The sequence below is a fragment of the Stenella coeruleoalba genome (assembly GCF_951394435.1).
Source record: "Stenella coeruleoalba genome assembly, chromosome: 12".
Classification (NCBI taxonomy): Eukaryota; Metazoa; Chordata; class Mammalia; order Artiodactyla; family Delphinidae; genus Stenella; species Stenella coeruleoalba.
In genome coordinates, this window is record NC_137158.1 from 41,364,711 (window position 1) to 41,391,758 (window position 27,048).

General features: G+C 39.1%; 1 protein-coding gene across 3 annotated transcripts in view; it reads left to right on the forward strand.

The window, feature by feature from the left end:
• FIG4 (FIG4 phosphoinositide 5-phosphatase) overlaps nucleotides 1–27,048 on the forward strand; it is a 132,277-nt gene that overhangs the window by 69,521 nt on the left and 35,708 nt on the right. For all 3 annotated transcript variants that reach the window (XM_079938629.1, XM_079938631.1, XM_079938630.1), the window contains exons 16-22: nucleotides 4,622–4,760; nucleotides 11,292–11,350; nucleotides 13,658–13,805; nucleotides 16,379–16,462; nucleotides 18,236–18,431; nucleotides 19,439–19,521; nucleotides 21,599–21,685. In XM_079938629.1, coding sequence (XP_079794755.1) covers nucleotides 4,622–4,760; nucleotides 11,292–11,350; nucleotides 13,658–13,805; nucleotides 16,379–16,462; nucleotides 18,236–18,431; nucleotides 19,439–19,521; nucleotides 21,599–21,685 — 796 coding nt within the window. The remainder of the gene's footprint in view (nucleotides 1–4,621; nucleotides 4,761–11,291; nucleotides 11,351–13,657; nucleotides 13,806–16,378; nucleotides 16,463–18,235; nucleotides 18,432–19,438; nucleotides 19,522–21,598; nucleotides 21,686–27,048) is intronic.

Below are 27,048 nucleotides of genomic sequence, written 5' to 3' on the forward strand. Positions count from 1 at the left end.
TCTCTGCTCTCCGAAAGCAAAACCTCTTGAAAGAGTTATGTGCCCACCTGTTTCCTCTCGCATATCCTGTTCTCTCCACCTGCCTCACTGGGCCTCTGCCCTGTCATGCCACCGAACCAGTGCTTGTCAAAATCACCAACAATCCCCCATTGCCAGATCCAGTGATTCCTTTCCTGTCTTCATCTTACTCGGGCTTTCAGCAGCTTCTATCACAGTTGAGCTCTCCCTCTTTCTTCAAACTCACCTCTGTGCTGTCTCACTCAGTCTCCCTGGTGACTTCTCCTGCCCTATTTCTAAACCTTCCTCATCTCTTTCTATACTTTCACCTTTCATCTTACCCAGCTTTTAAGTACCATGCATTTGACATTCAAATTCATATCTCTTCCCTTGACTCCTCCACTGAACTCCAGACTTATTTATCTACATGCCTACCTAGCAGGCATTTCCTCCAGAATATTGTGGCAGTTTTCTATAGGTGCCGTAACAAATTATCACAGACTTGGTGGCTTAAAACAACACCTGTTTGTTATCTCACGGTGCTTGTGGGTCAGAAGTCTGGGCACAGCATTACTCAGCTGTGTTCTCTGCTTAGGGTTTCACCTGACTGAAGTCAAAATGAAAGCAGTGAAGTCAGATGAAATCAAAATCGAGTCAGAATGTGGATGCTGATCTGGAGGCCTCCAGGCTCCTTCAGGTTGTTGGCAGAATCCCAGGCAGTTCTAGGGCAGATGTCCCTGTGGCTGGGGCTCATTCTTGGTTTCGGAAGGCTCCTTGCCTTGTGGCCCACTCCATCTTCAAAGCCAGCAACGGTGCATAAACCCTTGTGCTTCGAATCTCTCTACCTTCCTCCTCTGCTTTTAGAGGATTCCTGTGATTACAGTGGGCCCACCCGGATAAGACAAGATAATTTCCCTATCTTGAAGTCAGTGATTAGTAATTTCACTTACATCTGCAAAGTCCCTTTTGCCATGTAATGTAAAATATTCATGGGAAACTAGGGAGGAAAGGTCATGGGGCCAAGTTTCTTCCTACCACAGATATCTCAGAAGAATCTCAAACTGATCATTTCTGAGACAGGAGCTCTTGACTCTGCCCCAGACCTGTTTCTCTACTTGTTTCGTTTTTTGTTTCATTTTCCACCTCAGCTCCTGCTGTTCAGTTCAGAATCCTAGGAATCATCCTTGAGTTCTTTATTCTCCTTATCCTCCCCCATCTCATCTCTCAGCAGATCTTTTTGGCTCTAGCTCCAAAATATATCCCAGACCCTTCTGCTCTGTTTCATCCTTACTCCTGCCAGGCTGGTGCGGACAGCTGTTGGCTCTCATCTGAACACCTGCAGTGGCTCCTGATTCCTCCCTCTGCCTCCCTCTTCTCCTCTTGCCCTTCACAGCAGCCAGAGTGATCTTTTCAAGACTTAGATCTTATCACTCCCCTCTCAGAAAACCCTTACAGGGCTTCTGATTGCATTTAAAAGTCACGCTCTTCACCGTGACCTACTAGGCTTTGTGTGCTCTGCCTCAGCTGTCCCTAGTCCTGCTCTTTCCTTTGCTCCCTGCCCTCCAGCCCCCTGGCCTTCGTGCTGTTCCTGGAGCTGCCCAGCCTCTACCCACTTCCCTGACCACCCGACCTGAGTGTCCCTCTCCTTTCTCATCACTCTCTCGTCACTCTTTTATTTTTTTCATAGAACTTACATCCTCTGGAAGTACCTTGTACATTATTTACTTGTATATTCTTTTTGTTTCCCACTGTGGAACATAAGCCCTACGAGAGCCAGAAATCAGCCTTGTATAGACTGTATCCCTAGTGTGGGACATAGTAGGCTGTTGGATAAATGAATGAATGGTGTATTTTTTTAATTATGAAAGTAATATATGTTAATTATAATTATAGAATAACTCACAAATCATGTAATCCTCACCTTTCAGAGATAGCAACTTGTTCATATTTAGCAGAACATGATCCTTCTAGTTTTACTATACAGGTACTGTGTATCTGTTTTTGCCCTTTTGGATAATGTGAGTAATCTTTATGACCCTGAATATTCTTTTACAGCATGATCTTTGGTAGCCTTTGGTAGGCTTGTAGCAGTCTGTTCTTTAGAAGCAGCATAGGGAGGTTATTTGTTTTTAGTGTGCATTTAGGTTCCTTTTAAACAAACATCTTTGAACATATACCTTTTTTGCATATTTTTTATCTTATGAAAATTTCAGAAGCATATTTATTAGTTCAGAGTATAGATATTTTCAGGACCTTTTAAAAATATATATATTGCCAAATAGCCTTACCAAAGGATATAGCAGTCAAGTCCCCCTCAGCAGAGTATAGGAGAGCTCATTTTGAAAAGTATTTGCCAACTTAAAAGGTAGAAGATGGTATATTGTTTTCAGTTTGCATTTGTTTAATAACTAGTACAGTTGAGTTTATGTATGTTCATTGTCTACTTGTTTCTTTTATAAATTGCATGTTTTTCTTTTTCTGTGAGGGTGTTGATCTTCGTTCTTCTTACATTTAATTGGTATTTATTTCAACGTACAGTGTGAGTAGGGATCTAACGTCACTGTCCACTCCCCCACAATGGTTAAACAGTACTGTTTATTGAATAGTGTCCCTCTCCATTACTGATTTCAGAGGCCACTTTATCACGAACTTAATTTAATATTAGGTCAACAAACATTCTAGTTTCCAAGTTAAAATTTTTGGCTAATTAAAAAGAATTGTTATATTCAAGCCTGACCTATTTAAATACAGTGCATAATAAAACTGGTTAGTGTTTAACCTGTTTGGATGGAGTTTGAAAGGTGCATATTCTTTTTCCCTTTAGAGCATGATTGATTACAAAAGTAGATAGTCATTTTGCCCTCTTGTTATCTGCAACTGCAGAGAACCTACCTGTTTTAAGCTTTTATCTGTGTCCAGAGTACTGCTGTCTTCCAGAAGGTGATAGCCTTATTTGCAGTCAAAAGTAGCCAGGAAGATTCTCCGGCTCATTAGGGCTGGCCTTAGATTCCAAGCTTAGTATGTGACCATAAATACTATGGATATATTTTAAGTTATAAAAACAGCAGGACATTCAAGAAGTCTCCATTATGATCCTTGGAAGGAATATCCTTTATTTGGTTATGTTTTTCAATCTTACATTTTATTATACTTGCTAAAAATTAAAGGAAGCTATTAGTAAGCTTAATAAAAAAGAAACTCCTTGAAAACATGGCTGAAAAATGGAAAGCTTCTTAAGATAGTATTAAGATATTTTGGGGTACTGCAGAGGATGAATTATTGTGCCATTAAGGCCATTCAAGAAGCATAAAGAATATAATTACTATAAAAGCAGTATGTTTACTTTCATATTGTGTTAAGAGGGTGAAAATTGGGGCAGTAATGCCTGTGTCATTTAGTACTTTGATGTTTTCACTCAACAAATGGAAAAAAGCTCCAAATATATTGATCATATAAACACATCCCTTTTATATATTACTTTTAGCCTAAAAGGTAAGTGCTGTTTTAATGGAATGCTTCCTGTCAGAATATATAACTGGAATACATGTTTGATGTACCGTATTTCATTTATGCTTCTGCCAAAATGACCAAATAGCCCAATGAGAACAATGTTGCTAATTTCAGATTTTTCTGTGTTTCACTATAGCTGTTGGAAGGAAATTGATTTTATGATAATGCTATCCTGTTTCAAAAGCAGTCATTTCTATTGTGCTGTCTTTTTGGTTCTGTGCTCATTTTCAGAAAGAGGTTATTATTTATATTGTGGAAGCCTGCCCCAGACTTGAATATACAAGGGATCGGAGATGAGAATGGAAAGAAGGAAATGAGGGGAAGGAGTGAAGGATGCTAGGGAGGGGACAGTGCAGAATGGGAAGGATGGCTCATGAGGCGGCTTCGGTGCTTATCATCATTTTTACCCAAATATAATTGGGAAAAAGAAGAGATACAGCATATATATATGTAGTCAATTTTATTAGTTCATATTACCTTTGAAAAGGTAATTTTGGAGTGGTTGAATGGTTAGAATGAGGCTGTTTTCCATGTGCTCAATCTGCCTTCATTATCAAACACAGCTGTAGGAGACAGAAAATGTAAACATTGTCTCTGCTAAAGAAATGGAGAATGTCTTTTCATGGATTAAAAGCAGAAACTTGGAAGCTGACTTGTTCAAGGTTGTGCAACAGAATATGGGTAGAAATTGGGTCACTTTATTTGTCTCTGACATCTCTACTTGTCTTTGCAATAAAGTGAAGATGCCCTTTGTTTTAGGTAAACTAACACACAGTGAGAATGTTTTCTAAAAATACAATCACTAAGGTACTTGGCAGTTCTTGAGGATTTTTAAGAGTCTCTCAAAATTCAAGAAGCAGTTTATGTTCACTATCCTCTGTGTTATGAGAGGTACAGAGTAAAAAGGAAACATTTTGAAGCAAGATTTTAATTCTCAAAATCTTGGCTGTTTTAGATTTTGTGTATGTGTGTGACTTTTGAAGTATAAATGCTATTATTTTCAGAGGTATGTTCTATGAAATCACAGTTGTACCATTATCCTCCTAAGAGAACATTCCCCTGAGTTGTTTATGTCAGTAATGGATTTCCTGAAATACATATTTTTGCTTTTTAGATGCCGATAGACAAGATTCCATTAATCTCTTCCTGGGAGTTTTCCATCCCACTGAAGGGAAACCTCATCTCTGGGAACTCCCGACAGATTTTTATTTGCATCATAAAAATACCATGAGACTTTTACCAACAAGAAGAAGGTATTTTTTTTTTCCTAGTCTACTATGTAAACTCAGATTTGATGTTATTATGAATGTGAGATAGTTTTCTTTTTGAGAAATGGTCATATAGGCTAAAGTAGTCAGTCTTGCTACATGTTTGCCATGAGGAATTTAGTATTGTTGATGTCCTGATAGTAGGTTTGGGAAATCATCATTAACAAATGCAGTTGTTTGGCATTTTCCAGAAGATATAAAGTTTCAGAACTTAACCATTGAATGTAATTTGAAGCTACACTCGAGCAAACCGTTAACATCATTTTTGACTGGTTCCCACAAATGTGGAATGATAAAGAACTCAACATTTCAGGAGTCAATCTTAGACATCCTCACTTTGGAATTCCAACTCTCTTTCCTCCAAGAAGCACAAGGAACTCTTGGTGACACTAGGGAGGACAGGAAACTAGAGCGGTGGCGTTAAGGGCAGATACCACTCCCACCACCCCTACTGCTCACTCTGAGCTTTCTAGAGTCATTCACCAGTATCAGTTATTTTGATGACAGTTAAATTGGTAGTAATAATCCCCAAAGAAATGAACTGTTTCCCTGAGGTGTTTTGACAGGACGCCCTGTAGCCCAGGCCTCAGGGTCAGGTAGAATTGGAGTCTCTGCAGTGGTGTGACCTTGAACTAGTTATTTCATCTCTCTAAGCCTCATTTTCCTCATGTACAAAAAGTAAATGACAGGACACACATCACAAAGTCATTGTGAGGATTTAATAGAGGACTCTAACATTTTTAATTGAAGAGTCATGTACTAATAATGGGCAGCATTTTTCACATACGAGGTTGGAGCCTGGTGCCTTCTGCTCAAAGGCCTGTGATGTCAGGTTTGCTCCTAACGCTTTCCTCTCACAAGATCGGTGTGATGTAGTCCTTATTTTGTGCAGAGATGCCTCTCGAGCACTACAGGGGTCATTGCCAGTCTGGGCTAATTGTGTGGACAGACCACAAACAACTGGTGAATTAGCAAGTGCTGATGTTACAGCTGTTACCAAATTCTGTGATACTTCAGGAATATTTAAAATATTAAGGAAACGTCAGAGTTTATATGTTTCTCAGCTTTGTACTTTTAAGTACATATATTATTGGAATAGCCAGCTTAATACTTGAGCTTACTTTCCCTATAAATGAAGCAGTTCTGGTTTTTCCACTACATTTAAGATTAATAAATGATTGCTTTGAATTTCTGCTGACAAAAAATCTGGAGCTAATTACGTTTATTTGATGAGAGATAAGTGTAAATACCTATATTTAGCTTTGTTGATGCAGCTGACTATGGGTAAATGTGGCTGACTTTCTAAAACTTTATATTAACTTAAAGTATTGAAGGTCTTAAGATACAACTTGGGAACAAACAAAACTCGATTTTCTGTTGCTGAAATTAGCTGGTAAATTACAAGCGTAAGTTAAAACCACTTGCTTACCTTGAGTAACCACTTGCAGTGTTGGCGCTTATTTGTGGGAATAAAAGGAAGCTGATGTTACATTCCCATTTTAAAAAAAAAAAGGAAACTGAAGTGCAGAGAGGATGTGTCTTGACTGAGATTATTCAGCTGGTTAGATGGTACAGCAAGGATCAGCTAGAAGTCTCCCACTGAAAATAAACTTTTATCAAAGTAGATACTATGTCTCTCACAGTTGACTTGGTCTCCTGGTTTGTTTGGGTTTTTTTCTCTAGAATGTCAAAATTCCAAAAATTGGTTTTTGGCATCAACAATTGATACTCCTCATCCACAGTACTTATAAAGACTGCCAGATAAATGTCAGTGCTTTATTTTGGACTTTCCAGTTATTTTGATGACAGTTAAATCAGTATTATAATTCTCAGAAGGAATGAACAGTTTAGCCAGAGGCAGTAACCAGACAGGAGCATGGACGTCAGGGTAGAGCTGAGTTGGAATTTCTGCAAGTGTGTTACATCTGGAAAACTTGTTTTCTAAACATCTGGAAAACTTGTTTTCCCAACTGTAAAATGGAGACGACCATACACACCTCACAGGTCATTTTGAGGATTAAATGAGAAAATGGGCGGGAAGTACGTAGTACTGGGTCTGACACACAATCAACACAGTCCTGAAGCAGCCAGGCTCTGGAGAGACTGCCTGCGTTTAATACCTGTGTGACCAGAGGCAAGGTCCAGTTCTCAGTTTCCACATCAGTAAAATAGAGATAATGGTAGTGTCTGATGTGTAGGTTTTTCTGAGAATCAGATGAGATCATATAAATCCTTAGCACATAGTAAGTCCAACAGGTGTTGGTATTGTTATTATTTTTTTAAGGGATTACATTCCCTAGTTGTAACATTTATTAAAAATCATATAGGATGGCCATAAAATCTAGAAACTTAGATAATATTTTATCACTTATTATAACATAATATCAATGAACACTTTATTATGTATTCGCTTGTGTTTCCAAACTTGGTGACCATCATGTATTTTATACTGTGTTTATCAATGATTTATTCTGAAACAACATTTTTATTGAATGATAAGGGAAGGGGGGGAATAAACCTAGCTCTGCCTAAAGTTTGTCCAAACCAATCCTCTTGAGGTAACTACTTTTGTGACTCAAAACCCCATGTTTATTGATCTGTTCAAAACCACTGATTGAAGCTTTGTTCTGAAATAGGTTAATATGTCATATATCATCTCAGATGCCATTTATTGAATGAGTGTTGATAATGTCACCAAGATATTTTTAGACTTTAAGCATTAATTATCTCATTGACTCAGAGTTGGGAGGTTTCCTGGCTCTATTCTCTGTCTGATATGTGAGTTCCCTCTGTGTATTCCCAGACTATGCTTGTCTGGCCCTGGTTTGTCAACAGGGGCATGTCTGGTTGAGAGGTAGTTGTTTTCGGACAGTTCACTTACATGATTCTTCCTCATATCATGCCGATATCTGCTTCTCTATAACTTTACCTAGTAATCTTAGTTCAACCCCTGAGACCTTGAGAACACAATTTCCTCATCCACTTGATAGTCTTTTAAATAGATGAAGACAAGTTCACATGTTCGCAAAATCTCTTCTTCTCCAGGTTAAAAATGGCTCCACTTTCTTAGCTGTTTCTCCTATACTGTAGTTCTAAGTCTGTTTAGCATTCGGAAGGCTCTCTTCTGTATTCCAGCCTATGTCAGTGCTCTTTTTAAACTCTGGTATCCAGACCTGGGTCCAATAGTAGTCAGAGTTTGGTCCGATTTGTGCCAACTGTTATGGGACCATTGGTACCATTATTCCCCTTGTCCTGGATAATCTATTTTTTAATCATTAAGTGTAAGATTACATTAACTATTTTCAGTAATGCCATTGTAATGTTAATTCCTTGGGCTTCCTATCCATTGGGACTCCCAAGTCTTTTTAACATGTCCTGCTGCCACGCCTTATCTGTGCCATCTTGTCATGCTTGTATATGCTTTGCCTGCTTCCAAAAAAAGTATGTAAATATATATCCTTTTTATTAGCTCTTTCCTCGAGTTTTGTAGCTTCCTCAAAATTAATCAGCTGGCCATCTTGATCCTACAAGTCCTTGATGACATAGGGTAAGTCCTTGAATAGAGTAGGGTAGATGGCAGAGCCCTGTGGGATACCATCGCACAACTCCTTCCACCTTAACATTGTTTTGTGATGTTTGGTTGGAATCATTTAGACAGCTGTAACTTACTATGCTGTCAACGCTTGACTATCCTGTCATCCTGCTCACATTTCTCTGTATTGTTCACATGTATCAATATCAACTTGGCTTTGCTCAAGTCCATATATATTATTTCAGAGGGCTCCCAAGTTTACTAGGGGAATTAAAGAGTCTTTTAAGATCTTCCTAACCTTTCTGTGTGAGCCAGTGGAATTGAACACTCTTAATACTGAGGACTAAAAAAGAGAAAAGAAGCTGACTTACTAGGTATTTATGCAAAGGAGGAAGTGGCACCAACCTGCACTCTCCTGTCCTCTGATACCTGGTCCCAAAGCAGATTTCTGTCCCAGTGCAGGTGCTCTTCCTCTGGGTGAAAGTGCCTGGTGGGTCGGTTGATGAAGGTCCCCCAGTCCTGGTTTCAGTCCTCTTAGATGCCCTCCTCGTCCATCCATCTCAGCCCAGCTTCCCCAGGGCAGGTATTTCTTTGGGCTTCTTTGCTTGAGACCCACTCAGAAGAGTTGGACCTTTATTATTTATTTGTTTGTTTGTTTATGCCTCACCGTGCAGTATGTAAGATCTTAGTTCCCTGACCAGGGATTGAACCTGTGCCCCCTGCACTGGAAGCGTGGAGGCTTAACCACTGGGCCACCAGGGAAGTCCCAGAGTTGGACTTTTAAAAAAGTATTGTTAAGTTGCTTTATCTTGCTTAGGGAGATACAGTTTAGTAATATTAAAAAAAAAATTATGGCCTGGTCTCAAAGCACTAATACTAAAAAAAAAGCACTAATTAAGATGATCCTCTTAATTCTTTTTCTCCACATGGTACATTCTGAGTTAAAACACGTTCTTTATAATGTTTACTTCTTTTTCCTAAGTAAGCTCATCGTGTGCACCATTTTTTAGGAAATTACTTAACGCAAGCAGATACATTCTCTTGCTCACGTGCGAATTCTCTCTCTCTCTCTCTGACACACACACACACACACACACACACACACACACACACACACACACACACACACACACACACGTCTTTTTCATTCCCCTGATCTGATAGTCTGAATAGCCTGGTGTGGCTTGTTTTTGTGAATATATGTGGATTCATAGAAGCCACTGGTCATCTTTTTAGGTTACTCACAGTATGTCTCTAGTAAATATTTGTTTCATTATCTCGCCTGCACTGACATCACACTTATCGCTGTACAGTTTTTGGAATCTTTCACCCTCTCACTTTTGAACATCAAGACTGCATTTGCCCATTCCCATTGTCAGTTCTGTTCTTCACTGTTTCTTAAAAGATTATTGATCTCAACTGTACCAGGACACTTGAGTGCTCTTAGAGAGGTTCTACTGCTTCCTTCCACCTCTTAGGCTGTGCACAGTTCCCTCTTATCTTGTGTATTTCTCTTTCCAGCATGAAACTTACTATGCCTGGTGAAGATGGAAACAATACTGGAATTAAGTAGCTCTATACTCTCTGTCATTATTTTCAACATGGCATTTCTAACATATAGAGCAGTACTTGATACACAGTAGGTGCTTAATAAATGTTGAAAGACTGAATGAATTCTCTGTAAGCAGCAGACTTATCCCTTTTCTGTTCTTTTCATGCTTTTAAAGCCTTGCTATTCAAAAAGTAGTCTAAGGACCAGCCCCTTTGGCATCACTGGGAGCTTGTCATAAATGCAGATTCTCAGGCCCCACCTACTGAATCAGAATCTGCCTTTTCACAGGATCTCCAAGTGATTTTTGTGTGTACACTGATTTTGAGAAGCACTGCTCTAAAGCATAACTTCAGTCTCAAGGCAAAACTTTAGGAGTCTTTGCTGTTATCATAGTACTACCCACCTTACCCCCACAGGTCACTAGGCTCCCCGGCTCTTTTGTTGATCATCCTTGGTCATGTATCTGCTTGCCATCTCTAGGAGAGTTCTCTACGTTGCCTATTTCCTTTAAATACTCCCCATTCATCATAATTGGGGTTATTCAAGGTCGTAATGTCAACATTTTATTTTTAGAAAGCCTTTCATTTATTTTAAATGATCTTTTAGCATTTTTGGCTGTAGGCTCTTTTCTCTGAACCTTTTGAAAATGTTTTTTTTTAATTTGATATCCCATTTTACATCATTCCCCTTCCTAGCTCTCATTAGCTTTGATATAGCATTTTCCTCATAAATATCCATTTCATCAGAATTTGATTTAGAATTAAATTCAGTGTTCAGAGAAAAGGCAGTTCAGGATCCTTTCAGATTCTCTGAGTTTTCTAGCAGACCTCCAGATGATTGAAATTCCCAGCCTTACTCTGACTGGCCTCTATAATCAAGTAGTGAATGTTTACAGTTAAAGATTAACAGGGGCTATACTATTTTTTAAGGAAATTTGTTCTTTAGGCTTATCCATTTACTTAATGATTTTGCTGAACTGTTTAACCATATACACAGACCCAGACACATAGAGCAGAGTAGAAAAAGTAACCTAACTCTGAGATAACTACGCGCAGGAGAATCCTACTTGTAGGACTTGGGTCACAGTCCCGCTGCTCACCGGGGGGCGGGGTAATAAAGTAGGCACAGTAAACAGCAGCTCATAGAGTCTGGCTTAGTGTACCCGAATCATTTTTAGCTAAAAGTAGGTAACATCACAGCACCTTGACTCTCAGACGTGTACATGGCATTTTTGTAGATCTATGATGTAGTTGAAACAAGAAGCGGTTGGGAAAGGAAAGAACATGTTGAAGACCTACTGTGCCAAAAGCTTCACAGCCGTGTTTTTAAAAGCATCTTACTCTAGACCATACACCCTTTTATCCAGTGAATTGTAGAAAATCTACATTTACATTTGGGCCATCTTATCTCTTTTTTTTTTTTTTTTTAATAGTTATACTTACTGGTGGACACCAGAGGTAATAAAACATTTACCACTGCCTTATGATGAAGGTAGGTATACTGTTTCTCTTTTAGTTTTTATACTAATATGTTTTGGAATTATTCTTAAATGAGCTTGATGCATTCAATTCTTTGCATATAATATTTTATTAGAAAGAAATGAATGACTACTCGCTGTTACGTTGCTATTACAATAGATAGGAGATTGTACCATCTTAGCTTTTTTAAAAAAAATTTTTATTGGAGTATAGTTGATTTATAATGTGTTAGTTTCAGGTGTACAGCAAGTGAATCAGTTAAATATACATCTGCTCTTTTTTTTTTTAAGATTCTTTCCCCATATAGGCCATTACAGAGAATTGAGTAGAGTTCCCTGTGCTATACAGCAGTTATCTATTTTATATATAGTAGTGTGTATATGTCAGTCCTAATCTCCCAATTTATCCCTCCCCCCTACTCCCCTGGTAACCACAAGTTTGTTTTCTACATCTGTGACTCTACTTCTGTTTTGTAAATAAGTTCATGTGTACCTTTTTTTTTAATTCCACATATAAGTGATATCATATGATATTTGTCTTTCTGCGTCTGACTTATTTCATTCAGTATGACAGTCTCTAGGTCCATCCATGCTGCTGCAAATGGCATTTGTTCTTTTTCATGGCTGAGTAATATTCCATTGTATCTATGTACCCCATCTTCTTTATCCATTCCTCTGTTGATGGACATTTAGGTCGCTTCCATGTCCTGGCTATTGTAAATAGTGCTGCAGTGAACATTGGGGTACAACATCTTAGCTTTTTTTTTTTTTTTTCCATCAGAGGCATAGCATTTTACTTTCAATCAGGATTCAAACCTAGTACAGAAACATTAATACCAAAAGGTAAATTTGTTCAAAAGGTAGAAATTTAATATAAAGATCATTTTGGAGGTTGTATACCTGACAGAGGAGCCACCAACTGCATCTGGAGTTCCTTACACACGCTCTGTGTACCATTCATCACTGTCATGCTCTGAGGAGCTCCTAATCTGCCTCCTAAAACCTTCCTCCAGCCTCACAGAGGAGAGGAGTGAACTCCTCAGAGGGAACACACTCAAGATTATAACTCCGGGCCACAGAATTTCCTCTGATCTTTCAGGAGGAAAACAGTAAATAGAATTAATTAATGAATTAATTAAAATTTTGAATTGCCTCCCCAAATTGCAAGCATTTATAGTTGGGAAGTTCTAATTTTTTTTTTTTTACATCTTTATTGGAGTATAATTGTTTTACAATGGTGTGTTAGTTTCTGCTTTATAACAAAGTGAATCAGTTAAGGGCAGAGATTGTGTTATACTTTTATCTAAGTAGCCTGATACGTTATATTGTATCTTACAGTTATTAGGTATGTCCCTCAAATGTTTATATAATATATTAGTTCATCATTTAAAATTAGTACTTGATGTATGTCTAGATATTTGGGGGGAATGGGGAGGAAGTGAAGACCCATTCACAAGGAGAAATAAAAACTTTTCCTCTATCTAAGCAGTGAAAAAAAGTACAGATGTGTGTATAAAAGTACATTTTAGTCACTGAAGTTTAAATTATCTATTAATTTGTCAGAAAGGCAGGAAAATTTTTATATTAAAAGAATATAATTTGTTCCCAAATTAAATAATTGACCAGTTTGCAATAGAGTTTATTCTTGATTCTGCTACTGATTCCCCTGACCACGGGCAAGCCAGTTTTCCCAGTTGTGAAAGGATATTAAGATCTATTGCCAATCTGGAACGTTCCAGTTGAGGACTCCATTTAGTCATGGTTGGCCATCCCAACTTTGGGTGGTGAAGGCCATAAAGTAAAAAAGGTTGCAAATGACTTTCGGTTCTTAATAAATTATTAATTAACTTCTAAAAAGCATTTGTTACCTTGAAATTCTGGGCAAAATCATAACTCACATTGCTAAGATTTGGTTGTTCTGGGAAAAAGGATAGGACTTCAACAGCCTAATATTGCCCGTAAATAGGATTTGAAATATAAAGGAAAATTTAGTGAAATTGCATAATTTTTATCTAGAAGGCAGAGGGTATTTATTTAAGAGCAAAAAGGAATTTAAAGAACTGAATAATTGGATTTCTAAAATAATTCCCCACTCCTACCCCCCTTCCAGAGGTCCCCACCTCCTTAGAGTTTGTCACGCTCAGCTTTGCAGTATATATTCTGTGCACATATCTTGTTCCTCTTCCAAGCGTGAAAGTGCCAGAGGCAGGAGCTGAACTTGTTCAGTGCGCTCCGCTCTCTGTGAACACAGTTGATATTACAGAAATATTTGAGAGATGTAATCTAAAGGCTTTAAGAGTAACAGGCAGTATCTCTCTTAGTTATCTGTGCTGCGAACTTAAAGAAGTTGATAGTGAAGAAGTTTCACAAATACGAAGAGGAGATTGACATCCACAACGAATTTTTTCGACCATACGAGCTGAGTAGCTTTGATGACACCTTTTGCTTGGCTATGACGAGTTCAGCGCGGTATGTTGTGAGTTCTCTGAAACTGGAAGAATTGGGGAGCTATAGTTTTCCTAGTTTGTACAGCTGTATCTTACTTTACTCGGAATCTGTTCTGTAAGCCTGCTAGCAGGTGGTCGTCCAGCCTCTGAATTCCTCCTGCGATTGGGAGCCCGCTACTCAGGAGGCTGTCCTTCTACAGTTAGACAACTGGAGTTAAATTCTTCTCTTAGATAAGTTGAAATCTGCCTCCCTTCGGTCCTAATTTTTCATTTGGAATAAACTCAGCTTCTTAAGTTGAACTTAGAAATTGAGAGCCAGCATAAATTAGTGGACAAAAGGCATAGTCTTTGGTATTAGAAAGGCCAGAATGTGAATCTTAGACCAGCCATTGCCTACCTGTGTGACCTGGAGAAAATTATCCAACTTATGTGAGTCTGTTTCTTCACTTCATATAGAGAGGGGTGTGTATCACACAGACACACATGCACCAAGTGCCTAACGTAGTACCTGGCACAGGTGGGTTACTAATAAATGGTGACTCTTATTATATTACTGTTTTTATTAGGCACAGGACAAGTCTAGTTCCTCTTCTGTGTGATAGCCCTCTAGATATTTGAGAAAGCAATATTAATTTTTTTCAGGGTAAATATCCTTTCTTTCATAACTCATATGACATTGTTTGTAGACATCTCTCCACCTTTGAACATACTTCATTTTTCTGTCTCTTTTCGAGTTTGGCGGAGCCTTTTAGGAAGATGATGGTACTAGATTAAGAAAATTAGGCAAAGAAAATCAGTTTTTGATCATTATGTTTTATACTAAAGTTTACATTTTTGTACTTACATTTTGTATTTTTCATTTACTTCAAATGTGATATATGTATGCCTAAACTTAACATGGTACATGTGGAAACATATTCCATGGTTTGTTTCCTAGAAATCACTCTACATTTTGCTTCAGTTTCAGATAGAAAGTTTGGAATTTTCACTTGCTTCATTTTCAGTTACCTTGTTAAAGTTTAGCAGTTGTAACTGTAAGGTTATTGTCATTTTCCAGAATTTTTCAACTCAGCAAAAGGTGAATGATATTACTTATATGTGTATGTACAGATATACAGTCGGTTTTATTTATTGGCAGCAGTTAATGCTCTGTAAAGTTCCTGCAAATACTGAGTTAGAGAACACTGAACCACTGCTCTTAGGAGAAATACAGGGTTAGTTTCCTGAAAACATCTGGTCATAACATTTTCCTCAACCAATCAGTACGTAATCTTATTTTGTATGCTTCTGTTAAAGATACCTTGTATAATATATATTGTCAATTCATTAACATTGATCTCACAGCCAACAGCACTATAACTGATGCCTGAATGAAGCTTCTCTAACTCATGTATTTTCTCTATAACATACAACTTTCTTCTGCTTAGAAACACCAGGCAACTTCCGCACTATGCGTGGGGGCCATTTTAGACAGTGAAATCTCCAAAAAGCACAAAAATGTGAAAAACATGGCACTAAATAGACTGTGAAAAGGACACTTGTTTTCAGTATGAGAGCTAAAGCAAGAAGGCAGAGTGTCACCTTGTTCTCCCTCGGTTGGGAATGTGAGCGTTGGGTGACTCTAATTTTTCACTGCGCTGCACATGCGCTTGTCTGCGAGTGATCACAAAAGCTCTGAATGTTGCCTTTGGGGTTACAAATAAATTTTAGTGAGTAAGCAGATTCTCAAATATGGCATCCACAAATAATGAAGATGGACTGTGTATGTTCAGAAAGAAAGAAAAATTAAACCACTTGCATTTTGAAAACAACATTTTCAAACTGTTAAGTAGGCATTTTGAGTCAGATTCAATATTACTTTCTTTTCCTTCAAAAAATGTAATATTGAATCACACACTTGGAGAAGTATCCTTGCCAGAAGTTATGAGTCTTATCTGCATAAATCATGCAACTGTTGCCTTTTTGGCATCTGTTAAAGGGCTTCAGCGGTAATAGTAAAGTAGGCCCTGTATCGTGAGGAAGTAGCTTCAGCTTATCTCAGTAAGTGGTAAATTAACAGTTTCTATTTAAAGTGGTCCAACAGTGTTTTAATGAATTAACCCCAGCCTAATGAGGTAAGTGTTGATACTTCAATTCATACCACTGTGTTTTTGATCATTATGTCCGCCTTCTTAGGTGGTATTGTGTAATAAAAACATTGTCCATAAAACTGAGCAGCTAAGTGTCTTGCCATTGGTTTTATGAGTTTAATTTTACCCGAAAACGAATTCGTGATATACAACCAGAGGGTATGCATCTTAGCAGTAATTCAGATACCAACTCTCCTCCAGTAAACAAAATCTTAAATTCAAAACTATTGGGTCTCTTAATCAGAGAAAATTCACAGTGAGGACTGCTAACATTGAAGTTACTGAGTACCATTAGTTCATGGGGTTTTATGGCCCAGATTACCTAAACTCCCCTGATTATTTGGCTTAGAATATATATACCTCCTAGGGCTAAGAAGGAATCATGTAAGAATGTGAATTGAGATGGAAGTAGACAGTCCTCTGGATGGACAGTGATTCACATGGAATTTTTTTCCCCTTTCTTCAGTGACTTCATGCCTAAGACTTTTGGCATTGATCCAAGTCCGTTTACAGTGCGTAAGCCAGATGAAACCGGAAAATCAGTATTGGGGTAAGATTTGCATATAGAATGAAATTTTAAAGATTCATGTAAAATAATACAGCGCTTACAATATAATTTCCACCAAAAACTAATAACTTCAAGTCACATAGTTTGGAGCAGTCCATTCACTGCATCTATACAGGTAGCTTTTTTATAGCACTGGGATCATTAAAAAGTGTTAGACACTGAAAGTATAATTCACGGGAATTACAGCAACACGATGCATTTTACTATTTTAAATCAGGAGTTTCACAGATGGCATAAAGGCAGGTAGCAGATATTATGTATGTCCTTTAATAACTCAGCATCCTGTTTCCCACAACATAAAATACTTAGGTAAAAATTTATATTAGTTGTATTTATTTTCGTTGGCATCCTGAGGCAACATTAAAGCAAATGCTCAGAGAACTTAATAGATTTTCTGTGTATTACTGTAACATTGTTTTGGGGATGACTGTTATTATATGCAATAATATGAGGAAGAGAACAAACCATGTTTACAGTCTTTATGCTTTGAGACTGGAATGAAATGTGTTCTAGCGTAAGAATCTCTGTTACTGCCACTGACCTGAATAATCCCAGTGATAAGATTTCTCCTAGGCCCTGGGCAGAAACCCCGGCCAGCCTGTAGATTCTGAGTCCTAATTGTATTTGGGAGTGTGTACAGGGGCCTAATTGGATTCTAGCTACGTGTGATTTATACAATGAGATATATATTACTGTTTTCCAGACACACCATTTATGTGGCTTAAATATGTGGCCTTAAATAACTGCATGTTAAGCCCTGGACCAGATGCTAAGAGGAATTTAAAAGAAGGTTAACATCCTCAGGACATTTAGAATTTAAGGAGTTCCTGGGACAAATACGTAAATGATCAGCTCTATTAGTGTATAGTACTGAAATGTATCCACTTTAATTTTTAGTTGCAGAAAGTCAGAAATGAATTTATTTTCTGTAATATCTAACCCGTGGTTAGATAGTATTGCATGTTTCTTTACTAGAAAATGCAGAATATTATGGTATTTTAAGTCCCTTGCAGAAAATTTTTTAAAGTAAGAGTAAAATATTAAATATATTAAATATTTTTCATAAACGCCAAAAATATTACCATAAAATGTTTTCTGAATTAAAACAACATTCTTACTACTCTCAAATTTGGCACTAAAATAGAAGTTAATAAGTGTGGGCTTTTTCTATGTTTTTCCCCCCGTCTACTCCCTATTATTAGAAGGAATGTTCAGAAAATATAGTTATTTAGTAATAAAACAATTTAAAATCTTAGTTTATGTTCATCATTTGCTCATTACTTTGGTACAAGTAATCAGCTGCCACTGTGATTGCTAAAAATTCATAGGAGGGACAGAAATATACATGGATTTGGCTATCGACCCTTTCTTGAAGCTTCTACAAATTGTAGGTAATTTTACTAATATCTCAAACATAATAGTCTTCTATTATGGTATTATAAATTTTGAAAACACTGATTTCACTTACCAAAGGAAGACACAGTAGCCAAGTGGTGAAAAGACTTTTCTGCACACTACAAGCACATACTTGTTTATTTTCTGAATTTATAACAAAGCTTAAATTCATATAAGGTCAGCATGTACATGATAAAATATTAAACTTTTCCCTTTAGCACAACTTGAATCCAGAAGCTGGCTCCTCACGGTCATTTTCTTATGCTTCACCAGGACTAAGGCTTTGGGACACAGCGATACACAGTAAGCGTTGAGGGTTCGGTTTACAGATGGTTCACATCCGTATTCATCTTTTTAAAGAAACAAGAGCAACAGAGAAGAAGCTGTGTTACAGCGGAAAACGGCCGCCAGTGCCCCACCGCCGCCCAGCGAGGAGGCCGTGTCCAGCAGCTCTGAGGACGACTCCGGGACCGACCGGGAGGAGGAGGGCTCCGTGTCCCAGCGCTCCACGCCAGTGAAGATGACTGACACGGGCGACAGTGCCAAAGTGACCGAGGTCAGGGGCCAAGGAGAGTGTGCAGTCCGGCATGAGGCTCATCTCCAAAATCCCACTTTCAGTTAAAAGGCTGAGAGCAAGAAAAAGTCACATTACCTCACTCATACCTTTCTAATGCACAGTGTTGCAGGCACTGCAGAGATGAATACATTTGACAAAGACATTACTGAGAATGGTTTCTGAAACTGGTGTTTTTGCTTCCATGTGTAACAGTAAATTTCTTGTCACTTCAGAATTCTTAAGAGAATCCTGTCCCTCTTTGAGCAGCCCATCCACTTATTACTTTGGTACAGTAGCCCATCCGTTTATTCCCTTGCTCAGCACATTGTTGGAATGCAGGGTTTGGATCTAGGCCTCACAATCTTTGCATAACCCCAGTGGGAAGTTCATCCTGTTCAATTTGACATTACCAATATATTGAGGGGAAACAAAAGGCAAGTAAACCACAGAAGAACCAAATTTAGCTTTTGGGAAATTTGCTTTCTAGAAATGGCCAAAAGTCATTAAAGCTAGACACGTTGCCATGGGTTGAGGTTGGCAAACTACAACCTATTGGCCAAAACATCCTGCTGCCTGTTTTTGTAAATAAAGTTTTATTTACAACCAGCCATGCCTATTTACAGCCATACCTATTTGTTTATATATTGTCTATGGCTGCTCTTGCCCTATAACAGCAACAGAGTTTAGTTATGGCAGAGACAGTATGACCCAAAGAACCTAAAATATTTACTGTCTGGCCCTTTACAGAAAATGTTTGCCAACTTCTGCACTATACAAAAGCAATTAGTAATTACCTAATAGTTTTTTACCCTAAAATAAACTATTTTAGTGAAAATGAAGTCAGATTTTTAAAAACCATTAACTGAGAAATTTAATGAACCAGGTTGAAGAAACATTGTGATTGCCTTTGTGGGAAAATTCACAGGTTCATTTTCTTCATCTTTGGAAATTATTAAGATTCTAGATGTCTAAAACTTCTTCCTGGTTCCCTTTCCTTTTGACCCCAGAATGTGGTCCAGCCCATGAAAGAGGTGTATGGAATCAACCTCTCAGATGGCCTCTCAGAAGAAGATCTCTCCATTTATTTAAGGTAAAGTATTTTCATGAGAGATTAAGGACAAATGCAAATGTAATACAATACCTTATATCTAGAGTAACGTTTAAAAATTGAAAATAGTCAACAATACAGAAGGAAGTGAATTCCACTTGGAATAAAATAGTAGCATTTAGGTCAAATTCTGAAACAATTTATATTTGGAGTTAAAGGCCTACTTACTGCCTGAGACTCTCAGGGCCCCTCAGTGATAAAAATTTATGATGCTTACATGTATTTTCACTGCCCATAAGCTGCAAACTGAAGTTTAAATACATCTCTGCATTCCTGCATTAACAAATCCTCAAGATCAAGTACCTTCTTACAGAATGAACTTGGGATACAGACAACTGAGGACCTTGTATTCCCTTCAGCTCGGGGTTGGGGTGGAGAGCTGCTGGTGGGAGTGGAGGCTGAGGAGGGAGAAGGAAGCAGTGATGTAGGGGCACCAATGCAGAATGTTATCGACCTTTATTGGGAAGACCTGGCTAAAAGGAGGCGATCTACCAAAAGGTATTCCCTGAAATCACGTATATAATTTTGTGTGTCTGTGTGCGCTTGCAAAGATTCATAGTTATCAGATTCTCAAAAGAACTCCTCGCCTAGAAATCCTTAAAACCCTGACGAGACCACTGTAAACGCCCCCTCAACCTAATGTATGCATTAAGAAGACTTAATTATTGCAGGTGAACATGGACCCACTTCATCTAAGTTTGGCTTATGTAAACTGTAATATAAATGAGCACTAACCTCCAGGTCTTTTTTAAGGAGGGTATTTGTTTTGCAGAATCCATTGAACTGGATATTTTCAGCTCTCTGCTTCATACTAGTAAGATCTGCTGTAGAATATGTGAAATATAAAAATGTATGGCATTTCTTGACTACAGAAGCACTGGTATGACTGTGCATCACTGTCTTACTGGAAGCCAACTGAGTCCTTCAGAACTCAGCCACACCCTCCTCACTCCTGGATACACAGACATGCATGACATTCATACAGCTGTCACACTCCGTAGCTCAACTCTTTAGGAGTTAGTTGAAGTGGGCCTTCATGAGCAGCATGATCTGGAAGAACGATTTATCTGGGGTTAGTGACTGAGTAATATGACTTTATTGCAGAGAGCATAAGTGTACATGTCAAGGCTGTTCACTTGCTGAAGATAAAAGTTTGGATAAGAGTAATCAAAGTTTTTTATAGTGCTGTACTGATCGAATAATTGGTAGTTTCTTCAGCACTTTTCCTGACTTTTAAAAAAACCTCATAAAAACTACAAACTGCATCCCTGAGGGGAAGATGGGTGCATGTAGCCCAGGCCACACTTCAGATGGGTACACTTGAGAAATATCAGTGGCCCATTGCCAGGCATCCTCTTACCTTGCCGAGCTGGCCTGGGGCGAGTCCCTTTGGCCTTAGCTGCAGGTCTGGATTAGTGTCGTTGGAGGCTTCTCTGAGGGAGATGGTGGGGGGACAGTGGTGCTCAGCAGGTGGTCTCCTTAGTCCCCTCCAGCTCAGATGAAAGTACTCTTCCGAGCGGCTGGCGTATATATACCCGGGGATTCCTGTGGTCCTGAGGAAACCAACTCCATGCCCTGGGTGCTTACAGCATCGTTGCTCCAGGAGATGGATCCCTAGCCCGATCTGGCATTTCCTTGTTGTTTGTCTCACTGCAGACATCCCCGTCCCTGCCACTGCCTCACGTTTCCCCATGCTTCCTGCTGCTGTCACCCTTAGATATGCGAGGCCTTACAAGATCATCTCCCTGGCTTCAGGAACATTTTGGCTCAAGTTCTGTATCACGTTTGAGTAAACGGGATGCAATGAAATACACGTTTTGTTTCATTCCTATGTCCATGGTTACGACTTACATTTTAACCCATTCCTCCTTTACTTCTCATAAACCCACTCTAACATCAGGCAGTCATTTATAAATCGAGTCTCGTGTCACATAGGGTACTCTTGCGTGCTTTTCTGACATAAGCATATAACTGTCGTTTGAAGGCCCATATCATTTTGTGCGCTCTCCTGAATTTGTGGCAGGTAGTTCTTTAGCTTTGTATCTGTTATAATTTGTAGATTTGTGCAGCTGGGGCAGAGTCAACATAAACAAGACAAGAGCAGCCAGCAGTTCTGTTCCAGGTGCCCAGATGGAGTTATAAAATTGTAAGTACTAGATTAGACTTGTAAAAAAAAAAAAAAATCTTTGTATTCATGCCATTCGGGTGCTTTTTTTTTTAAGACTTTATGAGAAAGACATTGTCTTGTCCCCAAATTAGTACAAGCACTAAAGCGTCTCCTCCTGGTGTAATACCGTATCCGAGGAAAACTGGGCAGCTGTGGGGATGGGGAAAAGGTTGGGAGCCTTGTCTTGCCTTTGGAGGTGGGACTGGAGTTGGTGAGGATTTTCCTCCAGAAACTCTGCTTTCCAGTGGATAGCAGTGGGATGAAAAAACAGCTCTGACCCTGGAGACAGGCTCCTCAAATTCAGTGCAAGACCCTTGAGGGCAGGAGTGGTTTGTCTTTTCTAGCTCTATATCTTCACCAGTTCTGTTAACTTGCTGTTTAGTGAATAACTTGGAGTTTAGTAAATTCTTAAATAAATAGAACTAGGTTCATATCCTGACTTAACACTCTGCGACTTCTTTTTTTTTTTTACCTTGAGCAAGTAACTTAAGTCCTGTGGGGCTCAGTTTCTTTGTCTGCAAAATGGGTTAATGGTAGCACCTGCTTCATAGGAGGATGGTGGGGCTGAAATGAAATCATGCATGCAAAGTGCTGAGATCAGTGTCTGGAATACATCCTCAGTACGTTGTGATCATCACCATTGTCCCTTTCTTCTTCCTATTTGTCATTGTTCTCTGCTTGTTGGGACCAAACAAAGCAAAGGTTGTGACCAGGAGTGGCTCCTGATGCCATATGATCAGCTGAGTTTCCTCTATAAAAAGGGGTCACTGTGGTGATTAAATGAGGTAGGATATGCAAGACATCTAGATCAGTATCTGGCACAGAGTTGACATTTAGTAAATGTTCTCTTCCCTTTTCTTGGTACAACTTTATCAGTTTGTTTAGTAAATTATTTGATAGATACTGACTGCCTGACTTCTCCATGTACTACATCTGCGTGTTCCTAATTGTTAAGAGGCTACTATAGTGATCCAGGCAAAGACTGGTGCCTTAGAGAATAGTGGCTGGGAGGATTTTGGAAATGGGATGAATCTAGGAAATATTAAAAAGTGAAATAGACTGGATAGTGAAATAGTTGGGTATGGGGAAAAGGCCTTACCGAGGATGGCCGTTAGGTTTTTTGGAAACAATATGTTTGATTCATTCATTCATTTAGCAAATAGGTATTGAATACCTATTCGGACCTGTGTTAGGACCATGGACAGCTGCCATTTATCAAGGTAAGGAGCACCGTAGGAGGAACCTGTTTGCCTTTCAAGGGGGATCAAAGTGGCCATGTTTAGGAGGCAGGTGAATCAACTGATCTGGAACTCAGAAAAGAGCCTCTGGGAATGTGAATGCATGTTGGTGATAATTAAAGTCTCTGGTTAAAGATGACACCACTTAGGAAAAGAGAATAACAGAGTGAGAAAAGGTCTACAGCTGAGTCTTGAGGGGATCTGAGTTTAACGCTGAGGAGAGAGAGATGGCTAATCAGAGAAGGGGAAGGAAAACCAAGACTTATCACAGCCTCCAAAAGGGCTATTTATCCCTTCTTTCTCTCCCCTTCACTATTTTTTTTTCTCTTTTTTAAAAAACATATGAACAGGCTTCCCTGGTGGCACAGTGGTTGAGAGTCCGCCTGCCGATGCAGGGGACACGGGTTCGTGCCCCGGTCCAGGAGGATCCCACATGCCGCGGGGCGGCTGGGCCCGTGAGCCATGGCCGCTGAGCCTGCGCGTCTGGAGCCTGTGCTCCGCAACGGGAGAGGCCCCAACAGTGAAAGGCCCGCGTACCACAAAACAAAAACAAAAACAAAACATGTGAACTCCTATTAACTTAGAGACAGTTTTTCTTTCATAGATCTAATTAGCATATGGAAGTATGAGCTCCCAAATGAACTGATAAATATGTGGCCAAAGAAGGAAAGTATTTCAATGTGTTAGTAAAGTAAGAGACTCTGTTAACCAAATTATTCAAATGATTCTTCCATTAAAATAGTATGGCACAACTTAGGAGGAGCAGGTGATGAAGTGAATATAGCATTACAACATAAAAGGAAAACATGTTCCCACATTTCCTTCCACACTGTGTCTACTTTGATCTGTAATTGGTCTTGCTGTTAAGTTACTTTTAAATTCCTTTTCTCAAAACATTTAGTGTTTGCTTGTCTGAGTCTTAGCACAGATGAAAACCATGTGAATCTACGATTTTTTTTAACGTTTTCCACTTAATTAGTAAAGAATCGAACATGAGTGTGTCTTGGTGCAGCGTCTTCAGCAGGATAACAAAGAGCTTGGTAGGCTCTGCATTATGTTGTCATGGCAACTGCCCGAGAGTGTTGTTTTTTGGTGTGTGTGCACGCGTGCTTTAAATTGAAACTGTAACTAGGTTCTTAAAATGTCAGCTCTTCAATTTTAAATTTCTAAAGCTATGCCAAAACCAAGAGAAATTAGATTTATATGAGATCCTGGAAATTCTCATCTTATTATGTTTTGGGTTCTGGTATTTTTTTAAATATATTGATAGTAAGTTTATTTTAAGTTTATATACATACATATGTATCAACTCATCTCTGGACAATTCATAATCTTACCAGTTTTTCTTGAAATTATGAGGCAAACCAATACTCCTTTTCTAAATATGAGGTATACAACAACCAATGTAAAATATATTGACAGTAAACAATAGGCAAGGAGCCAGTGGATTAGGGGCTCCTGAAACAGAGGTGCAGAAACCTGCATGGGGAGCTGGGCACGGTCACCCAAGCTCTTGCAGGACATTTCTTAGAAGCGGATATTAAACCCCAAACTAGTCAATGTCTGCACCGGCAGCCCAAACACTCATAGCTGTATTCTGTGAGTGTGACCCTCCCTTCGATTCATGCCACTTCCTAGGTGTATGGGTGGTGATTAGGGAGAAATGACATCAGCCAACATTTCCTGAGCAGTGTGTGATGGGCACTATGCTATGTACCTTAATCTATATTAACTCAATTCTCACAGTAACTCTAGGAAGTAGGTCTTAACTATCATCTTCATTTTACAGATGGGGAAACTGAAGCACAGAGAAGTTATGTAACTTTCCCAAGGTCAAACAGCTAGCAAGTGGAGGAACAGGATTCAAACCCAGATGAGCTGGCTTTCCATCACTAAGCTATAAATGCCTAGTGTTACCAGCTGCTCTTATACCCACAGTGGTAAAAATACTGGGTTATTAGTGTGAACAACCCTCATTTTGATCTTCTGACATGATCTAGTTTGTAGGCAGCTCTGTATGCAGACATAATGTTTCAGCCCCATTGAGCTTGAAAATTGTTTTTAATATTTAAAGAGAACATACCTTTACTCTTTTCCTGGTACCCAGCATATTGTCCCAAACGTAGACATGCTTCCTGGGCAAGCATACTTTGCTTGACTCATAACATGATGTGGAGGTTGTTTAAGCCATCATGAGACCAGTGCTACTGCTATTTAGAGTTACTGTCATCCTAGTAAGTTGTAGGTTCTTAGAGGGCAGCCCATCTTTGTGTTCCCTGCTGCCTCCTGAATAGTACCTAAATTGAGTGCTCAGTAAATGTTTGTTGAAATGTACTGACTCTCACCCCCCACCCCTCCCATTACCATCAGAGCCTGCATGGGGCCCCATGAGCATCCCTAGAAACCCACCTCACCCATCCTTGAACACTTTTTAGTTCTTCCCCTATTCTCTTTCCTGCTCATAAGCCCTCTGCCCTCTCCTGCCTTCTGATAGAGGAAAAAAGTAAGCACACCAAGGTTTTAGCATTTTTTCTCTCTGTCCTGCTTCCACTCGCACCTGTGACCAAATGCAGAATGAGAAGGGCCTGCGTGGAAGGGCTCGCTGTGCCAGGGCGGGTGGGGTGCTGTGTAGCCCAGCGGTGATTTGCTGTATTCATGCCAAAGCACCCTGCCCTCATTGTACACTCCCACCAGTTCTGAGGAGTTTTTAACTAAGCAGCAAGTGCCAATCAGTGTAGGTTAAAAAGAACATGAACTCGCCTATTATTAGTGCCTGCTGTTCCATGGTTCACCTATTCTAGGAACACGTCTCACTTGTTTAAAATTACCTCTAAGAAGTGGTTCAAAATGTAATACATAGAGTTTGGGTAAAACGTGTCTAATTTAGGATTCTTCCAATGCAGGATGAGCTAAATAAGTGTGTTTACTGTTTTAGGACCCTACGGTTGAGTTTATTCCCTAAGTACATCTCACAGTAAGTAGCATTTACTGACCTTAGAGGGAATGCCCCTGGGAATGGGCTTCTGCTAGGGGAAGCATTTCACAAATCAGAGCGTGCTGTGACACAGAATTAGGGCACCTTTTCACACCGATGAGGTGAGCTTGACACGAGGCCATGATTAGCTCAACTTTGTTACTTTTCACGGTTTTCAGTGATGAGTCCCTACATACAAGTCACTCTCTGGGGTTCCCCACCCCCGCTCCTGCCTCATTGATTTCATCTAGTCCTCTGCAGATAGTGCTGTCTTCTCTGCTGCAGGCTAAAGAAGTATTTCTGCCTTAATGGCCTTGTTATCTTTCCCAAACACCCGGGAGTACAGTCTTTAAAGGTTTAAGGATTAGAGCAGTTGGGAGGCAGTGATCAATGATTAATCAGCTAATTCCCTCCACAGGTGGGAGATGGTAGGTGACAACAATTCCTCAGCCCAAGGAAACTAGGCTGTGACCTCTTCCCTCACCCCAGAAATTACCATAGAAGTCTTTCTTTCTCTTTGATTCTGGCCTTTACTTTTCTCTCTTTAACCCTCTCCGGCTTTTCTTATAAATACTTTTCTAATTATCTCTTTCTGCTTTCCCCTTACTCCCTATTTCTTTTACTTTTAGTTCCTCTCTTTTCCCCTCTTTTTCTTTTGCCATTCTCTCTCCAGCCCTGCCAGGGTATTTTTAGCTCTTTTTATTTTTAAATACAGTAATCTCTCCACAACACAAATTTCCTTCCTGTATTTTCCAACAGTGCTTTTCAGATTGTAATCCTGGACTCATTAGTGGGCCATGAAATTAATTTAGTTGGCGTCCACGTAACAAAATGAAACAGAACTGAACTGAATCCAGTAGAAGGCTCCAGTGCACGGCACACAGTATGGTTAAGTCTCGTTTCATGAAATTTTATTTCTATACATAAATGTAGCATTGTGTACCAATTTGCCCTGCAAAGTGCATTTCTCACTGTGGATAACAGTCACAGGTTGGATTTCTATGAATGCACCTTTTCTGAAACCACATAACTTAAAAATCTTAACTCTGTTCCTTATATCTAGGCACTTAATGAATGTTTGTTGATTGGATGAAAATATGTGTGAACGATTCCTGTTGAGAATAATTAGG